The sequence below is a fragment of the Leucoraja erinacea genome, chromosome 13 (genome assembly GCF_028641065.1).
Source record: "Leucoraja erinacea ecotype New England chromosome 13, Leri_hhj_1, whole genome shotgun sequence".
NCBI classification, from domain to species: Eukaryota; Metazoa; Chordata; class Chondrichthyes; order Rajiformes; family Rajidae; genus Leucoraja; species Leucoraja erinaceus.
Window position 1 is genome coordinate 32,809,538 of NC_073389.1, and position 26,734 is coordinate 32,836,271.

The following is a 26,734-nucleotide window of genomic DNA, read 5'->3' on the forward strand; positions in this document are numbered from 1 at the left end:
TTGAATTGGTAAGTACCTTAAATTAACAGCATGTTATGGTTAAAGATAGCATTCAAACAGGAATTTTACAAAACCAAAATATAACATACTCTTTGTAGTAAAATTGCTTAAGAACACAGAGTTGGTAATTTTGGTCTTCATCATTGAATCCTTTCAATAAATGAGACCGTTTATTGAGGCATCCATTAGATAGTTCAACTTGCAAATGATCAATCATTTTAATAATTCTAAGAAGGAATGACAAAATAAACATCCTGTAAGCATCCAGGCAAGCTTATTTTTGAGGGCTATTACCAGTAATTATTTAGAAGCATTAATTATATCTTGTAGCAACTTATGATGTGAGATTTCATTGACTTGATTATATACTCTTCTCAATTTAGTTGAAAAAATGTCTTAATGGGCACCAGGTATCTTTTTTTTTTTTGCACAAAACTATCGGCAGCTTGCAGTGGGGAAGATAGAGCTCAGAAGTTATAAATTACCACAATGTAACTGATTTACACTGGTTTGCCATTAGACTCAGGAAAGCAGCATCTTGCACGGAACATCTTGCCAATTACAATGAGCTTGCTGCATTTGCACATTAATTGTTCATTAAAAAGATAGAGAAAGTTATCTCAGAATTAACAATGTGATTGGGATTTAAAAAAATGTAAATCAACTGTTCTTGACAGTAAAAATCCATTATTTGACTATGCCACTGTGTGGATGTAAAGGAAATACCACTAGGACAACTATATAGGTCCCGATAATTAACCCTCCAAATACTATTTCATTGCATTTGTAAATGATAAATGGCTTCTGCTTTGGGAAAAGCTTTTTATTTTGTCCAAACTCTTTGGTTTATATGTACGCATTGCAGTTTTTAATGTGGTTTCGTCTGTGTTCTAGAAAGCCCTTAGATTTTTATATATTACTTGGGGAAATTGGATTTTTCATCTATCATTTTATTCTGCAATAGCAAAGCCAGATAAAATAAATTTCTGAGCAAAGTCCTGCATTTAAAAATTGCATCCAGCGTAGGAATATGTGAGAAAATAATATAACTTGGCTCAAATTCTTCAGGCTTTCTTCATTCCTTTTCCCATCAGACATGCGAAGACAGTCATAACCATTTTTGGTTTTACTTCAACTAGATCTTCTGGAAGAGCGTAAACTCGCGTTCCAATCTTTCTTGCCATTGAAATGGCATACCTATATTAAAGCAACATGAAATGTATTAAGTTCAGACAGAACTCTTTTAATAAGACCAGCCTTATAGTTCGAGTTAAATTAATACATTTTCATTTGGCAATATCACCTTAAATTGATAGATAACATTGTTGTATTTACAGGGTGCTGAATAGAAAGTCAAAGTTGTATTATATAGGAACAGTAGCAATGATACTGAACTTTGTAAGGAGTTGGCATAAATCCATCTATTGCATTACTGCAGAAAACAAATAAATTGGCTTTCAGGGAACAAGTGAGAATTCGTACAGTGCCTGTACTATAGTAAAAGGAGCTTTATATTAATGCAAACAGATTGAGATTGCCATAAAGCCAGAAGGAAACTAGACTTGTTTATGTGTAGTGTAAGGGTTAAACTGACAATTTTAGCTAAAATGTGAAATGTAGTTATCAGCTAAGATAGCAGCTACATTCCATAGCCTCTCAAAAACAAGTTTCCAGAGGCGTTATCTCCTTGCACCTGTGATCATTGCCTGGGATTTTATGCATCACTGCATCATGAAGATGTTATCAAGACTGAAGGCCAGAGATTAAAAAGGGATAGAAAATTGGCAATGTGACGGGAAACTGGTGAGCAATGATCTTTGGACTGGATGTATGTGTGCAGTGGAATTCCCCCAAGAGTCAGTAAGAAGACCACCATTTGTCTTAAAATGGGCCGATGAAAAGTGTGGATAGGCAACAGAGAAAACAATTAGCGCTATTAAATGTGGTCTTATACTTTGGTAGGAAGAATGAGAAATGTCAGTATAAAGTAAAGGGCACAAATGTAAAAGTGATGCAATACCCAAGATATGAGGGTATATGTGGATAATTCAGTGAAAATGGCTGGGCAGGTTAACCTGCGCCTCAAAAATAACACAGGATTCTGGACCTATAGATATAGAGCAAAGGAATACAAGAGCAAGGAAGTCACATGAAACTTTACAAAATACTGTTTCAGCCATGTGTTGAGTATTGTGACCAAGTCTGGGTGCCACTACAGTTTGCATACCAGGAGAACATTGGGGTGGATGACGCAGTCCTTTACATGCTGCACCGGATCTATTCCTTTTTGGACGAACCAGGTGGCTGTGTGAGGATTATGTTTTTCCACTTCTCAAGTGCGTTCAACACCATCCAACCCCTGATTCTGAATGACAAGCTTAAGAAGATGGGGGTGGACTCCACCTTTATCTCCTGGATATACAACTACCTGACGGGTCGACCACAGTTTGTTAAGCTGGGGGACTGTGTCTCTGGCACAGTGGTGTGCAATGTTGGAGCCCCACAGGGAACGGTTCTGGCCCCGTTCCTCTTCACCCTGTATACTGCAGACTTTAACTATAAGTCTGACACATGCCACGTACAGAAATATTCAGATGACACAGCGAGTGTGGCATGTGTAAGGAACGGGCATGAGGAGGAATACAGGAACTTGACCAGTGCCTTCTGTGCCTGGAGTAAAGAGAACTGTCTCATCCTGAACACAACTAAGACTAAAGAGATGGTTAACTTTGGCAGGTCCAAGCTCCCCTTTCAGCCGGTCAACGCTGCAGGGGCTGACATTGAGGTGGTGCAGACATATAAATACCTTGGAGTGCACCTGGATAACAAACTGGACTGGTCTGTCAACTCTGACGCCCTCTACAAAAAAGGCCAGAGCAGACTCTTTTTCTTCAGAAGGCTCAAATCCTTCAATGTGCGTAATGATATGCTGTACATGTTTTACAACACTGTGGTTGCAAGTGTTATTTTCTATGCTGTTGTTTGCTGGGGCAACAGCATTAGTGCAAAAAACAACAAGAAGCTGGACAAACTGGTTAAACGAGCTAGCTCAGTGCTGGAGGGGAGAGTGGACTCTGGGATGGATGTGCTTGAGAGGCGTATGAGGCGCAAGGTGCAGGTCATCCCGGGCACCCCCTCCATGTAATTCTGGAGAGTCAAAAGAGCACTCTGAACAACAACCGGCTCCTCTCCCTGCCCTGTAGAACGGAGCGGTTCAGGAGATCCTTCCCCCTTGCAGCTATTAGATTTTATTATTCGGCTGTATGGGGATGCATTTTTTAATTTTTTTATTTTTAATTGTTTTTAACTTTTTAAGTATTTATTGCTCTCAGGTAGTGTCCACATTGTATTTTATGTATTTTCTGTCTGCGTTTGTTTTGAATGTGTGGGTTTGTTGGTTGGGAGCTTCTGGACATTTGAGTTTCCCTGAGGGGATCAATAAAGTATTTCTCATTATTATATTTTATGGAAGATATTAATGAGCGGATCCAGAAGAGATTTACTAAAACAATTCCAGGGATGAGGAACTGTATATGTAGATAAACTGGAGAAGCTGCATGTTTTTCTTTCCTTGGAGCAAAGAATGTTTTTAGGAGAATTGATTGAGGTATTTAAAATGTTAAAGATTATAGACATAGTAGGTTGAGGTTTAAGGGGAAACATTTTAAAACACACTGAATGGTTATGATATGGAACACAGATTCAATTGTTCAAAATGGAGCTTGAGATGTTTGTCAAAGGAAAATATTTTCTTCGGCAGAGAAAGCAGAAAAAAGGTGAAATAAATATTATTTTTGCCCAAACAAAATATCCTTTAACACCTTTCTCCCATAATTGTCTCAGTCCTTATACGTTCAACAATTCATACAGCATCCCAAGGCTAATAAGGGATGGGAAATACATGCTGGGCATTGCCAATGACACCCACATCCTATGAACGAACAATAAAGTAAATATATGTTCCTGGTTTCATAGGTAATGTTATAGTATTTAGATGTGACTCACTTAGCATTTTGAAGCTTCTCTTCATCAGTCAGGTCTCCAGTCTTCACAAGATCGTATCGAATTGATGCAGGTTGAATGGCATCGATCAAATCGAGTACTGGTATACTTGTGCTAATTTCTTTATCCTGTAGATTGAGTATTATATAGGAAAGCATATGTCAAAAAACTACCACAAATTTGATGCTCTTATAGGTTAGAGATTTTGCAAAGAAAAATTGCAAAGGTCCTCTGTTAGAACTCCATTTATTCAAACCTCACAGATGGCACCTGAACTAGCAAAGAGATGGACCTGTGTGGACAGGGATTCACCTAATTCTTGCAAACATTCTGGCATATGCATGTAGAGCCCCAGCTTCAGATGTCTGCAGATATCCTGGATATACCTTAATTACAATAAATTATTGCATTCATTTGCCGTACTTGCTTCTGGAAGGGAGAGGGATTTATTAAATTAAACATGTTCAGGGCGAAAGAAACTAAACTCAAAGCTGCACAAAGCAAACCATGAATTTGTGCAGAACAGACTTGCTTAACAATTCCCCTGCCATTCACACAAAGACTGCTGCTGAGATTGATTTTTATGCATCCTCCTCTAGCTACATTTTTCTAGAGAAATCATTTTTTAAGTGAATAAACTGTTCACTGCAGAGTACTGAACTATTAGCCATCAAATAACTGGCTAATCAAATCACTGAATATTTACGACATTAAAAGAAACGATTCAGTCCATCCTGTTTATGCTAGTCATAAAAAGAGTTGTACAGCTTCTTGAGCTGTACAGCTCATTTCCTGATGTATGGGTGCGCTAATACCAACGTTTGACCAAACTGGCATGGCATGAAAGAGTGAATCGTATTTCTGTTTGTGTATGAAAGACAATTAGAGGTGGTATGTGCCAATATACGTAGATAGATTTTGAACATGCAAACATTCAGTAGGTTGCTCAATAATTTAGTCAATCATTTACTGTAAATTATTTAGCATTCTATTTATTGAAGTACTGTTTTAAATTTCATTATTGAGCCCTGTCTTGGGAAATATGAGTACAACACTTGGAAAGCATATTACCTTAAAGCTAGAAATCGTGGAGCTCTTTTCTGCGTTTGCTAAAGTCTGATTCACCCATTTTACAATGATATCATCATTAACCATTTCACCATCACCAATCTCCTCCAGCATGTTCAAGGTATACCTGGGAGCAAATAAAACAACATTGCTTTTATGTGTATGACCTATGATAAAGAGATGGCAATTACTGCAACTGAAAGGAAAAAGAGTAGTGAAAGGATAAAGAGTAGTGCCTTCATTGCAACTTTTAGTAATAGATACATTCAATGTAAGTTCAAAACATGATAAAATCATGGGATTTTTATTTTGGAATGCAATATTTGAATGTGTAGTTGTGTAGCGGAATCAGATTCAAAATTGAATTGGAACTACACTGGGGGAGGGGTGATTGGGGAATTGTAAAATTTAAAATGGGGATAGTGAAAATAATTGGCCAAAGTTAGAACAAGTTCAATGGACTGAATGTTTTTTTATGTTATATAGTTTATCAAAGAGACAGGAGTTTAAACAAATGAAAAGCAAATTGAAATCTGGATTCAGGAAGTTGGGCTTCAAGGAAATATTGCTGCACAGAATTAACTCTCAGATGGGGTAGCGAACCCTTGATATGTTGTGATGGATTGTGGAAACTGAGTCCATGAGGTTAAATGTAAACAAAATAGAAGAGTGAACATATTATCAAATGTTTTGTTTGTGAATATTTTCTGATTTCACTTTACCAATAGGTTCTACTCTGCAGTACCTATTCCAGAAAATTTCAGGAATGTGGTTGTCAGATAGCATTAGATGGTCAGCAAAGTTTTGGGAATGGGTGCCAAATCATGTTTTCTTAAAGAAATCTGTAGAAAAAGAAATGTCACTTTTTTTTCCCCATCAGAGTCTCTTCATCAGATACTGGATACTTTATTACCAGCAGTTAGTTTGTATTTCAGATTTCCAGCATCTGCAGGTCCTGATTTTCAAGTTATATGCTCTTTATAAGTTTACTCAAACAATACCTCTGTGTTTATATTATGAAACACAGCAGTTTTAAGGTATTCTTGATACCAGCTTAGATTACTGAGAAAATTATGAGAAATAAAATTTGACATTTTGTGCCGTTCTGCTGTTGGGTATAAATTGGGTATCTAGTGGTGGAAGACGAGCTGGATTTCTAAACAGGACCTGTCCCCCCCCCCCCAAAAAAAAAATTCAGTTACTTAGATGGAGTGGGAATTTCCAGGACTAACAGTTTTGTAAGTAATCAGTACCTTGTAGGCTGTTTTATGTCCATCTAGGCAAAGACCAGAAGCAAAATGGAAAACCCAGACTACATTAAATCTACAAAATATAACTAATTATCAGGATTGTACAAAACTGTCCATATTTCATTATTCCTCAGTTAGTCCTTATTTGGTACCATTTTTGTTTGACATCAAAATAACATTAATTTACACTCACCTCCTCATTAATTGCCACAAGAGAGCTAAGGTTAGCATGTGTTTGCCTTCATTCAGGTCCTGACCTGCGATGCCAACAAGTGAAAACTTGGCTTTGTCCTTTCCCAATTGAACTGCGTAATTACAGTTTTCCAACTGTTGAATAATATAACCTGCATGTTAACAACTAATTTGATTCATCATCTATAAATGCATTCTTTCTTTAAGTTGTAATTTCTTTTAAACTAAAAATGAACTAAGTACTCTTTTAGTGTAGTCCAGACCAGGATTTCACTTGGATATTTAAATATTTTCTTCAACTATCCAGTCCCCAGAGCCATGTTTCCTTTAACCATTAAAAAAAAAACACATTTTAATTCCTCTCCTTCTAACTGGATGACTTCACATTTCCCCCCATATATTAATGTCTACTTTTTATGCCTATCTCCATGTCTATATTCTTGACAATAATTAATTGTTTATCAATAAATAATTGATTTGCAAAGTGAAAAAATGTGAATTGATGGTAGCAGCAGTTTCATTCCAGTATAGATGCAAAAGCGAACAAAAACAGCATGACAATGCAGACAGAGCACTGTAGCACTGGACTAAAATTAAATGTATGACTCTTTCAATAAAATTCGACAGAGAGTGACCAAATGATAGATACAATGTAGAATTCTTGCATGAACATTGTTAATTCTCGTCAATTCTTTCCCTCAAGGGAATAAGTTGCGTGAACAATAAATATCATTAGGTGTGGAGTATGAACCACATGTGATAACTAGAGAGAGTGATTCCAGGCTCAATTATCTGTTTCTGTGCAGTGGCTTTTAATATAGTGTCAGAGGCATTTACAAAGCTTCCATAGTTTTGTGGTTTCAACAGCCAACAAAACTTGGGTAACTGATGGAGGCCTTGCTGATCAGAAGTTGGCTTTGTAAACTTGCTGCAGGCAGTATGCAGTTGATGCAGTTATTTCACCATTCACTGAGGCAGGAGGGATGAAAACATTCCACAAGTTGCATGATCCAGAACCAGACTGCAACTTTTAATCCCACAGACCCCAGCCCACAGTAAATCTTTAGATCTTAGATTTGCTATCATGTTTTCGGCATTTCAACTCAACATTAATGAAGACTAAGGTATATTCATTATCCTCAATACATTTACATAGGCTGCTTTTGATCTCCTCACAGTTATTATTATTCTGATGTAACCCAGTCTATGAAAGATTTAATTCAACACTTACTTTCTTCATGTTGGCACCCAGTTTAGGATACGGTGGCTTATTCACGCGACTCCAATCCACAGGAACCTTGATCTTTTCATAGAGCTGCAGAATCACTAAGGCATCATCCAGGTCACTGAAGCATAATGACATGTGGATAATTTTATACCATTTCCAAAAAAATAAATGAAATACTGCAACTGAAACATAACAGAGTAAGCAAGTTTATTTGTCTTTTGTTCATTGGAGAAAATATGGATTTAACATTGAAACTGCAGTGAGGACAGATTAGGGCAATGATATGGTTATGAATTTGGAACAAGAGTTCACAGCTGCACCTAGTTCGTCATTGTAATATTCTGATTCAGAGTCTGTGTTTCAATGCAGAAAATGGTTGTAATTTCCAGCAGATTGATCAATATCAAAAAGGGAAACTGACCATTCATTGGTGCAGAAACTTTGGTAGTTGGGGCACTTATGTACAGCGCAATGTTCGTCCTGTTATACAAAGCTTATGCAATGAACTCCTGATGAATAAATATTTATTTAGTCAATGCTGAACCTGAGATCAAAGAAAAACTCTTAAAATACTCCATAATAAACTTGCTTGAGTGACCCAATCTTTAAACCAAGCATTGTTTTTAAATCTGTCTTTGCTGCCAGCCTGACCTGCGAGATCCATCAGCAGTTTGAATTTCATTCAAAATTTCAGCATCTACAGTCGAATGTGTGTTCAGTTTCTTTCCTAGGTGAATATTTGTGGAATAGTTTGGAGTTTATGTTCAATGCAGGTTATTTTGTACAATTTAGCTTGTTCTGCGAAATGTGATCAGCGTTCGATGAGCATGAGGGGGGAGGAAAATGAGGAACCGTCGTGGGGGGGATTGCTGTGAAAAACAATGGGAGAACAGAGGGGGACTCGGTGTAGGGGAGGGGGAGGGCATTCTAGTTTAGAATTCTCTGCCCAGGGGATAAGTCTGCGTTTGTTTGCTTGTTCGTTCTGGTGAAGGCGCTGTGCACACGGCAGACAGCCAACAGTCACTAGTCTTTTTCTTTTTGTTTTCACTTTTAATTTCAAGTTTTCGTATACCTTGTGTGTTGTGACTGTTGGCAGAACAATTTCCCTCTGGGGATGATTAACGTTTTAGTTCAAGTTCAAGTGGGTTTATTGTCATGTGGCCCTGTATAGGACAATGAAATTCTTGCTTTGCTTCAGCACACAGAACATGGTAGGCATTTACTACAAAACAGATCAACGTGTCCATATACCATGATATAAATATATACACACATGAATAAATAAACTGATAAAGTGCAAATAACAGAAAATGGGTTATTAATAATCAGAGTTTTGTCCGAGCCAGGTTTAATAACCTGATGGCTGTGGGGAAGTAGGTATCCCTGAACCTGGTTGTTGCAGTCTTCAGGCTCCTGTACCTTCTACCTGAATGAGTGTTTATCATATCTTATCGTACTTGTCCGAGTTGTTGTTCACTCATTACAATTTACAATGGCAGCAAGATTATTAATTAAACATTCATGGTGATTGATAAGGGCCCTGTTTCATGGTGATTGATAAGGGCCCTTTACATGGATGTAAAGATCCCACATCACTCTTTAAAAGAAACAGACTTTTTTCCTTGTCTGGTGATCAATATGCATCTCATGATTGTCATCACTGAAATATATTACCAAACACTGTTGTTCATGGGAGATTGCAATGCTACCCTATTAATGACTACATTACCCTATTAATGATTACATTTCAAAATAATTTCATGGGTATAAACTCCTTCCCGATTCCCTAATATTCAAATGTAATATTTTATATTGAAGATTGCCTTGGAGCATTCAGCATGGATGTAGCTGCAGCGGATTCAACATTAAGCATTCAAGTCTACATGGCATTTTTAAGTCTGACTGTTTTGGACTTCAACAACATTAACTTGTTGTGAATGATGCACTTGCCTCTGATTTCACTTGGATAGTATTCTGTGAGGTAGGTCCTACAATCTGTTCCTAACCTTTGCTGTGTGCCTCACCTGTACAAATGGTTCACACGAGGAGTCACACCAAGTGAGTTCATCCAGTTTCTGAAAGTCCTTTCCTCTCTTGTTTCACCTATATTTAAAAAAAAATTGTCTGAATAATTCACAAAATTATTGAATCAGGTAGAAAATGCATTTTATTACTGTCAAAAAGGAAATAATTAGGCTGTGGGCCGAGCATCGAAAATGTGTCTAGAATTTGACTTTCATGACCCATCTCTGGAATCTACTTGAAATTTGGCACAGATTTAGATAAAATATAAATGAGAAGGAAGTCATAACTTGTCAGTGCCAAAGTTGCACATTAATTAATTAAGCTAATTAGAAAATGAGATCGAAAAAGTAAGCGCCTGGTGTTCAATTATCATATTACCCCATGGGAGCCTAATTCCGTGCTAGTTAAACCATATCGAGACCCTCCTTCAGAAGTGGCTGATGTTGCTCTGAGACCAGTCTGAAGAAGGGTCTCGACCCGAAATGTCACCTATTCCTTCGCTCCATAGATGCTGCCTCACCCGCTGAGTTTCTCCAGCTTTATGTCTACCTTTGATATTTCCAGCATCTGCAGTTCTTTATTAAATACATTGTTGGGATCGGGGTTGTCATTAGGCCGGGGACGACTGAGTATGAGTATTTGAGCCGCCGCCTTCAGGACAAATCCAAAGCATGTCTAGGTGCGCCATGTTCGTGAGCGCCCGTAACCATCTTTGCCCGTAACTAGGGGCCAGTGCTCCGGATGGCATCCTCGAAGGGGCGGGATCTATGTGAACATGCGATTTGATGCCTGCCATCCGGGGCGGGATCCATGTGTATACGTGATAGATGTGGCCCGCCATCCGCTCACAGACATGCGTCCCGGCCCCTATGCAGAACAAGGTTGCCGATCCCTGGTTTAGACAGAGATCTTGCAAAGGACTTACAAAGCGCTTCATAAATGAAGCATTTTAGGCTGTCAAAAGCATATTAATTTTCTCAGGAGCTTACCTTCCAGGAGGCTCCAGTCTATGTCCTGATTCTCAGGCTTTCGAAGAGCTGGATATTTGTTGAAAAGATTGGCGACGAATGCCAAGTTTAACTTGGGGTTTCCACGGACGACATCTGCTGGTGTGACAAACTGTCTGCAGCCAAGTTTGTCAGCTTGTTGCAGCATAGACTCGGCACGTTTCAGATCATCATTTTCCTGAACAAAAAATTGAAACGTGTGCAGTATTTCATCTGATAAGTTGATTTTTAAAAAAAAATTCAAGCTGCAATGCTGACATATTCTCACGTACACTTAAGGGCCTATCCCACTTTGGCGATTTTTCAGCAAACTGCCGGCGAGTGTCAAGCTCGTGGCACTCGCTGTAAAACCGGGAAGTGGAATGGCAAGTGTCAAGAATGGAACACATACACACACACAAACACATCGCAAAGGCAGGGGCCAGGGAAAGCAGGGGAGCGCTCTCTGAAATTCACATGGTGCAAAGCCGGCTAGCACAGTGTACGGTAAGTCCTTTAAAAGGGCTGGGGGGGGGGGGGGGGGGGGGGGGGGGGGGGGGGGGGGGGGGGGGGGGAGAATAGGGGAGAGAACGAGTGGAGATACTTAAGAAGCCAGACAACTTTTAATAAGCCAGAGATACACAGCTGTGAAGTTTGGCGGGCATTTAACATTACCGGTTGGTTTTCCTTGGTTCTGAAAACTTGTGCTTACGTTTTTTTCCCCCAATGAGCCAATGAAAATGCCCGGTCAGCAAAGGAGATTAACTAAACTACCTATGACTACCTTGATTACCTACAATTACATGGCGACCCCACTACCACTGCACACACGACTACATAAGTATCGATTTTCTCCATGGCAACATATTGAAAAATATGCTGCGACCCTACTGAGGCTGCGACTAGTTCCCAGAATGCGGGAACTCCTCGCGACCATGAAGGAAACTCATCAGAGACCACCAGCGAACATGTGGCGATCATGAGGCGAGCGCAGAGTCTCCTGCACTCGCCTAAAAAGTCGCCTAAATGGGACTTTACTACACTCAACCCCTAGTGACTAAATAATAGATAGCAACTGTGCTGAATTATCCTCAATCAAGGGAACTCTCACAGTCATTGAATTCAACTGTGTTTTAGAGTAGCACCACCATGATTTGAGTTCAATGCCTGTGAGATTTTTAGATTGATTAACAGCCATCATTTTATCATGTCCCTGAGTTATTGTACCAAAGTTTGAATAACAAAACTGTTCACCTGCCCCCTAACTCCCCCTAAATAGCATCCATCCTCCCTTCCAGATCCCATACCAATTCAACTCTGATAATAGTTTGATATTAAATTACCATTCTTACAATTTAAATGCATTGATAATTTAATTATTTTTTTAAAAGAAGTAAAACCCAAGAATTCTAATCACATATGTGTGCAGGCAAATTCACCTCCATTAAACTTAGACATGGAAAAGAGGGAGTTAGTGGAGGTCATTCAGGTGCAAGGACTTAATAGAGGGCAGTAGGATAAGGAGGTTTTGGGATGTCAGCAAGAAGAAGGGAACATTAGGAGGGTACTGGAAAATGGGGAATAAGGAGGACAAAAAGCAATGGGATGAAATAGGGAAGGAGAAAATGGATGGAAAGAACCTGGAATAAAGAAAATTGATAATTTGGAATTTGAGAACGAGAGTGAGAGTTAGAAGAGGTAAAGAGTAAATGGGAATTAGGGAGGGTACCAGGGAACAAAAAATCTAGATGGCAACCAGAAACTGGGTGATTAGTGAAGGGCACAAAGAAAATAGGAGACTATTAGAGGACCTTAGAAATGTGAAATTATTAGAAGGCAAGGTTAATGGATGTATGGAATTAGGGAAGGGCATCTCAACAAACGTATTATACGGGGAGTTAAATATATTATCTAGCATATTATAAAGGGACGTCAACCATTTAACTAGTGTGAGACAAAGGGAAATAAATCACTATTCTTCCTTCAAAGGGCTGGAACCAACCTTTAATCAGACTGATCAGTATTTTAGGAAAATGCAACATGAATACATGCAAGCAAGTCATGTTAAGGCTGTACATTAGTACGTACATTGATACCAGACATGTCAACCGGAATCGGTGCTTCTCCCTCTTCTTCTCCTTTTGGTGCAATTTGATTGAGAAGGTGGAAATAAGCTTTTGAATCCTGTGGGATTAGTGAGAAGACTTGAGAAAGTGGAACATGTATTATAAGAACAGATTTAGCTCATACATACAATCATGCTAGTACTATATATTCATTGATTCTGTAAAGATTTACTCCTGTCACAAGAAAAAGGGTAAACAGGAATAGCCAACAGCTAATTCAGTTGAATAGTCTTTATTTACATTAAAAGCACATTAATCCAATGCATTAAGAAAGGTTTGAACTGATACCTTCATTAGGCTACAGAAGTCGGTCAGCTTTTGAATTCACCCACGTGACAACAGTCCAGAAACACGTGACAACAGTCCAGAAAAACGAGACATCCAGGGGACAGCATTAAGAGTTCAAACAAAGAGGAAAGTAAAAGCTGGAGAGGAATTAGCATTTGGAGGAACACATAAAGGATAAAAGTCAAGGGACCCTTAAAACTACTGTAGCACAACAGTGAAGAGATGGTGAAATATGGTTCCAATCATGTTGCAATCATCTCTCATAGATATAACTTAGCAATGCAGAAACATTGTTCTAAATGAAGTTTCTTTGTGCGAGGTGATGTAGCGGCTCTGTTACTGGATTAATAATTCAGCGTACAAGAGTTCAAATTCCACTGTGAGAACTCTAAAAAACTTGAAACTAAAAATCTATTATGGATAAAGATAATAGGGAAGCTGTCAAATTGTAGTGAAAACACAATTGGTTCATCCATTTGGTCATCTTGACATGGTTAGGTTACTGTGCGATTCCAGTCCCACATTAATATGATTGATTTTTAATGTGATGTCACATTAACTGCTCTTTTAATCAGATCTCTATTGGGACTTGAAAGTGAAGATCCAGTAAGAGCATGCAAATGCCACCTTTTTCAGTGGTGACTGAGAATAATTGAAAAAAAAGTATTTAGTCATAAAATTACTGAGATAATCATCCAGCACATAAACAGGTGTTTGAGCCCAACTTGTCCATGCCAATCAGGATGTCCATCTACGCTAATCCCATTTGCCCGCATTTGACCGATAGCCCTCTGAACCATTCCTATCTAATTACCTGTCCAACTGTCCCTTAATATTTCTATATTATTTACATGGTTGCGGGTAAGCGGGCTTATACTAATTCTGTCTCTTGACTCAGAAAGCTGTGGCTTCAAGCCCTCTCTCGAGACAAAAGCTGGTTATCCAGTGGTGAATTAAAGCTGTGCCAATGAATTTCAGGTGAGACGATTGCAAGAAATCCCACTGCTCCAGAAGTGAACAGTTAGCCTGGCCTTGATACTCACTCTGCCAACACATCCAAAAGAAAATTAATTGCCCTTGATTTTGCCATCTTGCTGTGCACAGGATAACTGCACCAGCTCACAAAAATAATTTATTTAAAAAAAAGCTTTGGGATGTCCACAGGGACTTTAAAGCCATTTTGTAAATGCATGTGCTTTCTTCTTTCACTTGCATTATGTTACTGATTGAGCTCTGTCAGCATTAAAATAGTAACTTTCGCTTCTTTGCCTATTTTTTTTTATCATGGAAAAACCAATGAAGGCCTGAAGCTCTGTTGACCCATTGCTCCGAGGACGAGATCACAGTTTCTGGATCTCTGCAGGAATGGAGCTCCAGAATGGTTGGCAGCAGCACTGGGGAAATTGGAATGCCTCGAGTCAGTTCTCCCTCTGGAAACCAAATCTGGTAAGATTACAATATGAACCAAAGCTGAGACAAGTCTACCAATTAAAGTTTGGTGCTTGTGTTTGAATTCAATTAATTCTCGTGAATTGTTTATTCTGTAATCCATATCTGTTCTAGCAGATACCATTAACATTAATTGAATGAGTAAATGGTTTATTTTGTTTTAGAATGATTTTTCACTCATTTCTTTGACTGAAAATTTTATAATGTTTCCGCTCATGCAATGAACCCTCACTAAACCCTCACAAGGAAGGGAAGTTGCCAGTTGAACCAAGCAAAGAGGCAAACAGTGAATACCTTAATTGTACGGTGAATTAAATTAAGAGAGAGAGAGATTTAGAAGGCTGTGAACCAGGACTGGCTCAGCTGGTTGGGTGCTCCTCACTACCATTGAATATGGTTCATTCCATGTATTCTAGCACAAATTTATTCCACATTGCTCCATTTAAGCAATCATTTTGGCACTATACTAAATTGGTCAATTAAATATACAACTGCCACAGTGTCATATAACACTTAGAGGATGGATGTTGGGAGCTACAAGGAACAAGACTGAACTTACTGATTTCTTCTACTGGTGACTTTATTTTTAAAGAAAGGAAATAAAATCAGCGTTGATCTTATATCCAGCAGTGAAACACCTAGGTGACATCAACGTGAGGGAAAGGGATCACTGCCCAGCAATGTTTCAAGGGGATTCCCAATGTTGAACAGCCATTACATTATCAAGCTGGTGAGTGGCAGCATAGTGGCGCCCCAGTAGAGCTGCTGCCTTACAGTGGCAGAGACCCGGGGTCGATTTTGACTGCAAGTGCCATCTGTACAGAGTTTGTACATTCTCCCTGTGACCGTGTGGGTTTTCTCCAGCATGCTCCGGTTTTCTCCCATACTTCAAAGATGTACAGGTCTGTAGGTTAGTTGGCTTTGGTAACATTATAAATTGTCTCTAGTATGTGGCATAGTGCTAGTGTACAAAGTTATCACTGGTCAGTGCAGACTTGGTGGGGCAAAGTGCATTTTTCTGCGCTGTATCTCCAAGTCTAAAGTAAAGAAAAGTCTAAAGATTAACAAGCAGATGAAAGGAAGGCACCAAAATAGGAATTTAAACTGGTAGCAACTTAGAAAATATACACACACAAACATTTAAAAGGTTCTGTCACTTTTGCGTTGTTTTATTGTCATAACAGCCTGCCCTCTGAAAAGTTCCTTCATAATTGGCATTAACACTCTGCTTAAATATATCATGTCGTGCCCCACGGAATATATGGGGAAGGAGACTGATACCCAATTTTCAACGTGTCACATTAGAGCAATTTTAAGGATCATGATAGGTTTTCTTGAATGGAAGCTGTTAAATCACTTTTAATTATGTTTGTGGCACCCTGGTATGTGCACTTGCACACTTGCCAATTTATATGTGCTACCGGTGATCTGGTGAATACGAGGAGCTTTTTTTCCCCACAGGAATTAAGTGAAAATAATTTATAAACTGGTGAACAATCAAACTTTAAGGACTGCTTTGTTACCATATAAAAAACAAGAGAAATCAGAATGATTGCTGGAGCTTTGGTTTTAGCCACCTGTGACCGCATCAGGTATTCAAAATGTGTCATCCTGGGGCAAGTAAAGATTGCCCATGTAATGAATTCCCAACACAAGGTCTGCCGGTGTTTACTTTCAACACAAAGACTGCAGAGTTCAGAACAAAGGTTAATGACCATCTCATGGACATTTGGAAAGAGAATTAAATATAGTACATTTAAAAAATAAATGTTAAAACAAATTATTGTTGTGTTTTAGAATGTTAACATTTCTGTTGTGTCATCTATAGAGAACTCAATTCCTTGCATTAAAAATACAACCAACAGCCAGGGCCAGCTTTAAGCCATTTGGACCAATTGCTCCCAATTGGGCCCCGCACCTAAGGGGGCCCCGTGCTAGAGTTATCTACTCTCGGCTCGTCAAGTACACACATGTTGCAATATATGTAACACAATTTGGGGGGAAATTATTATCGTGGATCAATGTGTCGATACCTATGAGGTGGGCAATGGGGATGGATTTCCCGTCACCTGCCGGGCAGCTTGGGCCCTCTGTCGGGTGGCTGCGTGTGATATTCGCATGCGATCGGGAGACCGTGCAAAGGATATAGTTAGACGTTGCCAGTGCGGTACCGTCGCCTTACTGCTGGCCAGCTGCGGGTAATTAACCCGGGCGTCCGGGAGAGGTTTGCAATGGGATGGATTTGCCGGTATCTACGGGGCGGCGGGAGCCTTCTGCCGGGTGACCTGGTGGTGCAGCGGTAGAAGCTAATGCAGTGGCGGAAACCTGGGTTCAATCCCAACTATGGGTAATTTTGATTTGATTTGATTTAATTTATTGTCATTGTCTTCAATTAAGAGACAACAAAATTCTTTTTCCCTTAGTCTTATAAATAATTTTAAAAAAAACTACAAAAACACAGAACACAGTAGTCCACAACACAAACATCCCCACAGCGGCACCAAAGTTCCCCACTGTGAGGGGAGGAACCAAAGTCCAGTCAGCCTCCTCACTGATGTTCCCCAATGTTCACTCGTGGTCGGGGCCTCCCGAGCACCCTGTAGTCGCCACTACGGGTGGCCCGATGTTCAGGCCCTCTCGCCGGGAACGATGGAACCCCGACGCCGAACGGGAGAACATCCTCAGCGACCTGGACCTCTGAATCGGCCACCTTCCACCGGAGTCCGCAGCTCCCGATGGGCGGAGATTCGCACTGGCGACCCCCGGCAAAGGGTCCCAGAAGTCCGCGATGTTGAGCTTAGTGCTGACGGCATTGGGAGCTCCGCACCCACAGATCCGTGATGTTGGAGCAGCGGCCCAACACTTCAGAGCTCCAAGAAGTGATCCCAAGTAAGGCCTCGCCTGCTCCACGATGTTTCCAGTGCCTCGCCGCCGCTGCTGAACCTCTGGTCCTGCCCGGCAGGAAAGGCCGCGCCAATCCAGTTAGTAGGCCATGAAGAGGGGGGGCGAGGACGCGACTCAGATAATAGCCGCATCTTCGTCAGGAAATGACTGAAGGACGGTTTCCCCCTTACCATACCCTCTTCCCCCCACATAAAATACTGAAAAAAACTAAAAAACATACTTTAAACAAAACAAAAAACAAAAAGACAACCAGACTGTGGGCGGAGGCAGCCAGTAATAGCACCACCGGATGTCCAGTAACAGCGCCACCGGATGTCCACCGGTGCTGTCTGTATGGAGTTTGTACGTTATCCCCGTTACCTCAGTTATGTTGCAATGATGTTTTGAGTACAGACACCACATCTATATGTGGAAAACACCACTCAACTTTCAATAAATGCCTGGATTTGGATTTACCAGCTTCTGGAGAGAAGCGGCCAAATGTAAGAAATTTTATATTTGGTTTAAGCGAGCTCTCGTGGGGAAAGTTGGAGAGAGTCAACTTGGGAGGGAAACGTAGTAGTTAAATCGTAAAATCCGTGGTTTTCTAGCAAGTCCACTCAAAAAGGTCTGCAGTAATCAAAGCCCGAAAGGGTAGGATGGGGCTGAAGCCCAAAAATTAATGCCTGGACTGGTTTTTCGCCAATCGTTATTGGTTTTCCAGGATCTAGTTAATTAAATTACTTTTCTTTTCATTTCACAGTCACTAAAACAAGTGGTATTGTAACTATGTACTTTTCAGAGGTGATCTACACATTTTGTTTGTTACTTGTAGGCTTACATGCAATTTCATATTAAAATGTAGCTTAGATCTGTTTGGTCCATTAACTCGCATGCACTTTTTAAGCGCACATTTTGATAACTTTCCATTCTACCATAGAGATATAAAGTCTATAATAGACTTTATTTATATTTCTATGATTCTACAGTCCTTGGCTGGGAACCTGGGGTTCACCAAAATTGTTCCCAATTGGGCCCTGCACCTCCTAAAGGCCCTGTCCCACTTTCCCGAGTTACTCACGAACTCTCCCGAATTTTTCCCTTTATTCAAAGTCGGGGAATGTCGTGGAATGTCGGTAGCGAATCCATAGGAGGCCATAGGAGTCCGTAGATGTTTTGTAGCGGCTTGTAATGTCAGCCATAGGAACTCGAGGCATTAGGTAAGTCGGGACTTTTTTTCAACATGTTGAAAAATGTCCACGAGTTTAAAAAATAGCCCCGAGTACCTGCGAACGGCTATTACCGTAATTCTCCGAGTTCGAATCAAGGGGAAAACTCAGGAGAGTTCATGAGTAACTCGGGAAAGTGGGACAGGGCCTTAAGGCCGGCCCTGCCAACAGCCTTGAAAGTTGCCGTAAATCTCAATTCCACTAACCATAAATGCCACTAGTCTCAATAAGAATTTTGTGCATCAATTCAGCTAATTTAGAATAGCACAAAACTGCAAATTTGCATCTATCAAGTTCTCTTATTAACATGATATATTACAAGATGCAAACAACCTTATTCTGAACTTATTATTTATACCTTAATATCACTGCTGAAGTTGTTAACTTTTTGGCAACCGGCACCTTCCAGGTGGTAGTTGGCCCATCGTAATAGCAGCTCCTCCGGGGATAGTTTCATCAGGTCCTCCAGATTTTCACCTTCACGGAGCAGTGCAATCAGTGCTGGAAAGAAAGAACTCCTTGTGAGTAACAGCAGCTCCATTCTACTGTATTAATTAAGGAAGGTCAGCATACTGTGGTGAGGAATCGATGCATGAAGTGTTAGGTTAAACAAACACTTTTGTTACGATAAGTCAGAATGTAACAGTGGTAAATTCACAGCATTGTTTCTCCCCATACTCATTGGTCATTAAATAATAATAACAACTTTCACTGGATGATGCCTTCATCAAAAAAAAATCACACCAAGGCGTTTCACACGAATCTTCTCAAACAAAAATCCGTACCAAACCACAAGGAATTATGAGAGTAATGGGTCAAAAACCTGGTGCAAACAACAGCTTTAACGAGAATCTCCATGGAGAAAGGCAGTAGTTTAGGAAGGATATTTCAAAGCCTAGATTGTTCGCAGCTGCTGATAGTAGTGCGAGGGTTGTAGATAATGTGGATGGTCAAAGTCTTTTTCTTAGGGTCGGGGTCTGAAACTAGACAGCATTGATGCAAAATGAGAGGGGAAAGGAAAAAGGGACCCGATGTTTTCACACTGCACGTGGTGGGTATATGGAACGAGCTGCCAGTGAAAACACTAGAGGTAGGTACAATTATAACATTCAAAAGACAGTTGGGCAGGATATAAAAAGCTTAGTGGGATATGAGCCAAGTGCAGGCAAATGGGATTAACTCAGAGAGACATCCAGGTTGGCCAGATCAAATTGAGGAATTAAAGGTTTTAATGGAGTGATGATATAAAGACATTACTTTTGGTGAGAGATTATAGTGAAGCTATTTATCTTAACTAATAGAGCCAAGCCATTTGGAAGTAAATGCTGTAAGGAAAATATAAAACTCTTGCCAAAAATATGTTAAATCCAGCTCAATGAAAAAATTCAAGATTAGGGTGGGCGGACTAATTCAAGATTAGGGTTATAGGATGGATAAACAGAGATAACTTGCAGATTGGTCTTCATCTAAATGAATGGCATAACAGACTGCATGATCTACTCTTCAAGCGTAAATATACTTGTACTAAAAAGTGCTTCAAATTAGCCTCTATCCTTTATATCTTAAACATTAATTAATTCTAAAACCTGAATTACACTGATTGTCAGATTTGATTAATAGAGAACAGGACCTACCTTCATTTCGGCTCAATTCAATGTCTGCAAAAAGACCGATTTTAATGACCTGCCACAGAAGGCCCAACACTAGGTACGGCTTTCCTTCTTTTAGATCCTCAGCACCAATATTAACTACATGGCACCCAATTGCTGAAGCAGAATTCAGAGCCAGATTTAAGTTTTCCTGTGGAAAAATAAAAAAAGTTTGGAAGAAATGGTAAACATTCAACTATATAGGATAGGGGTAGGATAAGAATATGCTTGGTTGCACCCACTTTTGGAACGGCAAATGATTTCTGAACAAAATGACATCTGAATAATGTGGAAACCATTTTGTCAGTGGCATTAGCAATCACATTGTAAACACCTCTTCTAAATATCAAACAATATGCAATGTTGATTTGATGCCAACACTTTCATTTTGCAAGTCAATGTTGTGAGAAACCCTCTAAATGTCACACTCGTAAACAAATCCATACTGTTGCTTAAATAATGCACTCTATAAGGAAGTGATACTGCAACTGAAATCTGACTAAATACAATGCTGGCAATTTGAAACGCTTCCACTGTTTAGGTTGCCTGATACTCAGCAGAGCGATTGAGTGATTATAAATACAGTCATACTACACAGAAACAGGCCATTAATTCCACCATGCTCATGTAGGTTGCCGAGTATCCCATTTACCAGCACTTGATTTATAGCTTTCTATGCAATAGTAATTCAAATATTCATGTAGATACTACTTAAATGTTACGGCAATCTCTGCCTCCAGCACTGTTACAGTGCATTCAGATTCAAACTACCCTTTGCATGAACATGTTCTTTCTGAAATCTCCTCTAAACCTCGTACCCCCTAGTCTAAACCGATAGCTTCTACTTTTAGATATCTTTGCTGTGGAAAGAGTTTCCACAAAGAGTATCTAGGCCCCTCATAATTTTACATGCCTCTGTTAGGTTCTACTCAGTCTCTTCCACACCAAAGAAAACAAATTCAGGTTCTCTCGTCCATCCTCATATTGGAAAAGCTCCAGCCCTGAGGAGACCCTGGTAAATATCCTCTGCATCCCCTCCTTTGAAATCGTGCATTTCTATATTGTGACGACCAGAATTGTACATAGTATTCCAGCTATGGCCTAATCAATGTTTTATAATGCTAATAACATAACCTAGTTCTTATATTTTATGTCCCAGCTAAAGAAGGCAAGGGTACTTCTTCTTCACTGAAGGAAATCCACATTAGGCAGGAAATAGTGTTGGGTAGACTGATGGGACTGAAGGCTGATAAATTCACAGGGCCTGATGGTCTGCATCCCAGGGTACTTAAGAAAGTGGCTTTAGAAATTGTGGATGCATTGGTGATAATTTTCCAATATTCTATAGATTCAGGATCAGTTCCTGTGGATTGGAGGGTAGCTAATGTTATACCACATTTTAAGAAAGGCAGGGAATTATAGACCAGTTAGCCTAACATCAGTGGTGGGGAAGATGCTGGAGTCAATTATAAAAGATGAAATAGCGGCACATTTGGATAGCAGTAACAGGATCGGTCCAAGTCAGCATAGATTTACGAAGGTGAAATCATGCTTGACTAATCTCCTGGAATTTACTGAGGATGTAACTAGGAAAATGGACAAGGGAGAGCCAGTGGGTGTAGTGTACCTGGACTTTCAGAAAGCATTTGATAAGGTCCCACATAGGAGATTAGTGGGCAAAATTAGGGCACATGGTATTGGGGGTAGAATGCCGACAATGATAGAAAATTGGTTGGCAGACAGGAAACAAAGAGTAGGGATTAACGGGTCCCTTTTAGAATGGCAGGCAGTGACTAGTGGGGTACCGCAAGGCTCGGTGCTGGGACCGCAGATATTTACAATATACATCAATGATTTGGATGAAGGGATTCAAAGTAACATTAGAAAATTTGCAGACGACACAAAGCTGGGTGGCAGTGTGAACTGTGAGGATGCTATGAGAATGCAGGGTGACTTGGACAGGTTGGGGGAGTGGGCAGATGCATGGCAGATGAAGTTTAATGTGGATAAATGTGAGGTTATCCACTTTGGTATCAAAAACAGGAAGGCAGATTACTATCTAAATGGCATCAAGTTGGGAAAAGGGGAAGTACAATGGGATCTGGGGGTCCTTGTTCATCAGCCAATGAAAGTAAGCATGCAGGTACAGCAGGCAGTGAAGAAGAATGGCATGTTAGCCTTTATAACAAGAGGAGTCGAGTACAGGAGCAAAGAGGTCCTTCTGCAGTTGTACAGGGCCCTAGTGAGACCACATCTGGAGTATTATGTGCAGTTTTGGTCCCCTAATATGAGGAAGGACATTCTTGCTATAGAGGGAGTGCAGCGTAGGTTTACAAGGTTAGTTCCTGGGATGGCAGTACTATCATATGCTGGGAGAATGGAACGGCTGGGCTTGTACACTCTGGAGTTTAGAAGGATGAGAGGGGTTCTTATTGAAACATATAAGATTGTTAAGGGTTTGGACACACTAGAGGCAGGAAACATGTTCCCGATGTTGGTGGAATCCAGAACTAGGGACCACAGTTTAAGAATAAGGGGTAAGCCATTTAGAACGAAGATGAGGAAACACTTTTTCTCACAGAGAGTTGTGAGTCTGTGGAATTCTCTGCTTCAAAGGGCAGTGGAGGTCAGTTCTCTGGATACTTTCAAGAGAGAGCTAGATGGGGCTCTTAAAGATAGCGGAGTCAGAGGATATGGGGAGAAGGCAGGAACGGGGTACTGATTGTGGATGATCAGCCATGATCACATTGAATGGCGGTGCTGGCTCGAAGGGCTGAATGGCCTACTCTTGCACCTATTGTCTATTGTCACCACCAACAATACTTATTGTGAGATATCTCAAAACTTAATAATCATACTTCCTAAATGCAGGTCCAAATTTTTAATGTATATAACAAATGATGACTATCCTCCTCACCATCAACAATACTGATTTTGAGGCATTGCCTATCTTATTAATTATACTTCCTACATTCAAACGTAGAATGTTCAAATTTTAATGTATGCTAAACCAAGTGGGACCCGTTGGATCCCGTCCCACAATGTGGGGGGGGCTGGTGGATGCAGCATCGGCATTCACCCGGGGGATGTAGGGGCGGGGAGGTGCGGGGGCGGGTTGGGGCAGAAAGAGTTCCCCCTCCCCCACGATCGGCCCTCGCCACTCCCTGCACTGTGCCCAAGCACCAGGATCGTGGGACCAAAATGCAACCAGAAATTGATGAGCAGTCCCTTCAGATATTGGTAGAGGGGCAGCAACATCGTTACCATTGGCAACGTCCCATTGTGATGTCATTGTGGCAGTCGCAGCCAGCTTTGGAGCCCATTATGATTGGTGCACTGTGAGAGGCATTGTGACATCATCACTGTGAGAAGGCTGGAAGCTGTCAGTGAGAAGGCGGTTTTGGCTGCTTTTAAAATTTTAACGTTTAATAACTTCGGAAATATAGGTGGAAATGAGACGGGAAGATGCCAAATTTTGATCTGTTTTGTCAACTTTCCCTGGATCAGATAAACTTTAACCTTTTGGATCATTCTCCTATGCGAGACCTTATCAAAGACCTAACTACTTCACCCCCTGACTGTTTTCACAAGTGGAAGAGTCTGAACAAGGGAATAATTTACAAGATAAGGGGCTGATCATTTCAAACTGAGGTACATAAACGTTTCTCTGCACAGCAAATGGTGAACCTCTGGGATTCTACATCTGGCGGGTGGGGAACCAGATGGGTGTGGAGAAATGGCATAGAAGAGGAGTTGAAGCCATCATAGATCAACCATGATGATATTAAATGGTGGGGCAGGCTTGAAGGGCCCGATGGCCTACTCCTGTACCTATTTTCTTGTAATCTCACTAAAGTCCATGTAGATAATATAAAACGCATTGCCCTCATCAATACTTTTATTAAGGACTTCAAAAAATTCCGTCAAATTGGTCCAACATTATCTCCCCCAGATAAAGCCATGTTCACAATCTTTGTTTAATTCCTGCTTTTCCAAGAGTAGATTAAGCCTGTCGCACATTTTTTTTTAAATTATGTCATTGGCATAAAACTAATAGGCTACCATTACCCATCTTATGCCTGCTGCCTTTTGTGAATAAAATTATTAAATCTGCTGTCTCCAATGGACTGCAAATATTTAAGTATCTGTAAGGAATCCCAGCCTCTGCCGCCCATAGCAGACTAGGATACATCTTGTCAAGCTCCAGGGAGTTATCCATCTTCATGCCCAATAAGACACGTCATAACTTTTTAATGATAACATATAGAATTTGACCATCTCCCTGAACTCTCCAACCAACTCTTTACTGAGCCAGTTTCTGTTGTTGCACCACCATGTCAACAGGGCAGATAATCTCCTGCTATCCTAGATAAGGAGCAGGTGGAGGGAGTAGGTGGCTTACAGACGACCTGTTTTTATCTGGTTGTACAGGAACAATCTAACCAGATGAGACATCAGTAAATTATCCCTTTCCACTTTCACCAGAAGTCCCACAACGTATTCCTTCATATTATCAACCATTGCTGTGTCCATTGGGACACATCAAATTTAGATATGAAATAACACCAAAAGTCCACGAATCGCAATAATGTATTTTTTGTAATGCCTAATGTTGCTACAGAATGCTTCCTCTCTGTAGCTGCGTGGTTGCTGTGAAAGACAGCTGACTGACAGTTCAGGAGACTGCAAAAGGCTCAGAGCAGGTCTAGCTTTGCACCTTCCACCTCAAGGACTCTACAGAAATGTACAAAAGCTGCAGATTATACTATCCCATGTTGTACCAACTGGCAATACTGCCAGGTCATATTCACTTGGCATAGTTATAAGTAGAAAGCTTTAATTGATGCTTGTCCCAATGAATATTAGCCAACTAACAAGAACAGCTAATCAATCTGATGAAATCAGCCCTGGTTGTGCCCTGAAACAATTGTGATTCGAGCCACAAGGATGTGAGTTAAGTGCACATCACAATCCCTGCATCCATTTTAGGGCAGCTGCAGGATATTTGGCCATTTTGTCAAAAACATATTTTCCAGTTGAAACAATAATTTGACTGTAATATTTCTGACAAAATAAAGGCAATGAAATGACCAGCATATGTTGTGTTAATGATGGCCACCCCAACTCACTGTTAAAAGGGTACAAATATTTTCATTAATTCAGACCATATAGTTAATCTTAATACCTGTATAGTGAAAGGGGTGAGCTTCTTTTTGTTAATTGTCCTCTCGTCAATGGTATCAGGCACCGAGAGATTGATCATTTTACTAGATTAAAATAGAAGTTAAACACAGCAAAGTGATTAATTACAATGCTAACCAACAAGAAAGGCTGTATCCTGTAATTAAGATAAAACCAAAGAACAATTTAATAAATATACAAGATATTGAACAGGATATATATGAAATATCGTTTTGATGAAAAATCATTGACCTGAACCATCGACCTTGTTTGACCTTCTACAAACGCTGCCAGACCTGCTGATTTTTTCCAACATGATGTTTTTATTTCAGATTTTCAGCACCTGCTTTCTCATTCATCCTAACTTTATCTTTTAAGTTTGAAGAAGTGTCCCAACTTGAAACGTCACCTATTCATCACTCCAGAGATGCTGCCTCACCCGCTGACTTACTACAGCAGTTCATGTCTTCTTTACCTTTAAAACTCAGATATTCCCCTTCTCCCCCTGCTGGAACCATTGAGCACTTTAAATTGCCAAGTAAAAGAAGTAGCAGAAGGAAAGAAGTGAACAGCCATTTCCTTATATCCTCAGCTTTGGGGTGCTTGTCTGATTCACTTTAAATAACAACAGAAAATATTGAAAATAGATCAGGCTGCATCCATGGTGAGAGAAATTCATTAATACTTTCGAACTCCCTGAGAAATCCAGGAAGAAATATTGCAGAAGCTGGGGTTACACAAAAAAGCTGGAGAAACTCAGCGGGTGCAGCAGCATCTATGGAGCGAAGGAAATAGGCAACGTTTCGGGCCGAAACCCTTCTTCAGACTGATCGGGGGCGGGGGTGGCTGGGGACAGGGAAGGGAAAAGGAGGAGTAGCCAGAAGGCTGGGGGATGGGAGGAGACAGCAGGGGGGCTGAGGAAGGGGAGGAGACAGCAAGGACTAACAAAATTGGGAGAATTCGATGTTCATGCCCCCGGGGTGCAGACTCCCCAACGGAATATGAGGTGCTGTTCCTCCAATTTCCGGTGCTGCTCGCTGTGGCCATGGAGGAGACCCAGGACAGAGAGGTCGGAGGCGGAGTGGGAGGGGGAGTTGAAGTGCTGAGCCACCGGGAGGGCAGCTTGGTTATTGCGGACCGAGCGGAGGTGTTCGGCGAAACGATCGCCCAACCTCCGC

At 40.5% G+C, this 26,734-nt stretch overlaps 1 protein-coding gene across 5 annotated transcripts in view; it reads right to left on the reverse strand.

The window, feature by feature from the left end:
• Positions 1 to 121: 121 nt before the first annotated feature.
• LOC129702820 (plastin-2-like) overlaps positions 122 to 26,734 on the reverse strand; it is a 69,766-nt gene continuing 43,153 nt past the window's right edge. For 4 of the 5 annotated variants that reach the window (XM_055644823.1, XM_055644822.1, XM_055644820.1 and 1 more), the window contains 11 exons: positions 25,561 to 25,642; positions 20,361 to 20,526; positions 19,085 to 19,227; positions 12,840 to 12,935; positions 10,755 to 10,950; positions 9,765 to 9,843; positions 7,744 to 7,858; positions 6,514 to 6,647; positions 5,074 to 5,197; positions 4,006 to 4,130; positions 122 to 1,197 (listed from right to left, as the gene is read on the reverse strand). In XM_055644823.1, coding sequence (XP_055500798.1) covers positions 1,065 to 1,197; positions 4,006 to 4,130; positions 5,074 to 5,197; positions 6,514 to 6,647; positions 7,744 to 7,858; positions 9,765 to 9,843; positions 10,755 to 10,950; positions 12,840 to 12,935; positions 19,085 to 19,227; positions 20,361 to 20,526; positions 25,561 to 25,642 — 1,393 coding nt within the window. In that variant the 3' untranslated portion in view covers positions 122 to 1,064. Of the gene's footprint in view, positions 1,198 to 4,005; positions 4,131 to 5,073; positions 5,198 to 6,513; positions 6,648 to 7,743; positions 7,859 to 9,764; positions 9,844 to 10,754; positions 10,951 to 12,839; positions 12,936 to 13,165; positions 13,193 to 19,084; positions 19,228 to 20,360; positions 20,527 to 25,560; positions 25,643 to 26,734 lie in introns of all 5 variants that reach the window. The other variant, XM_055644825.1, reaches the window with a different exon arrangement.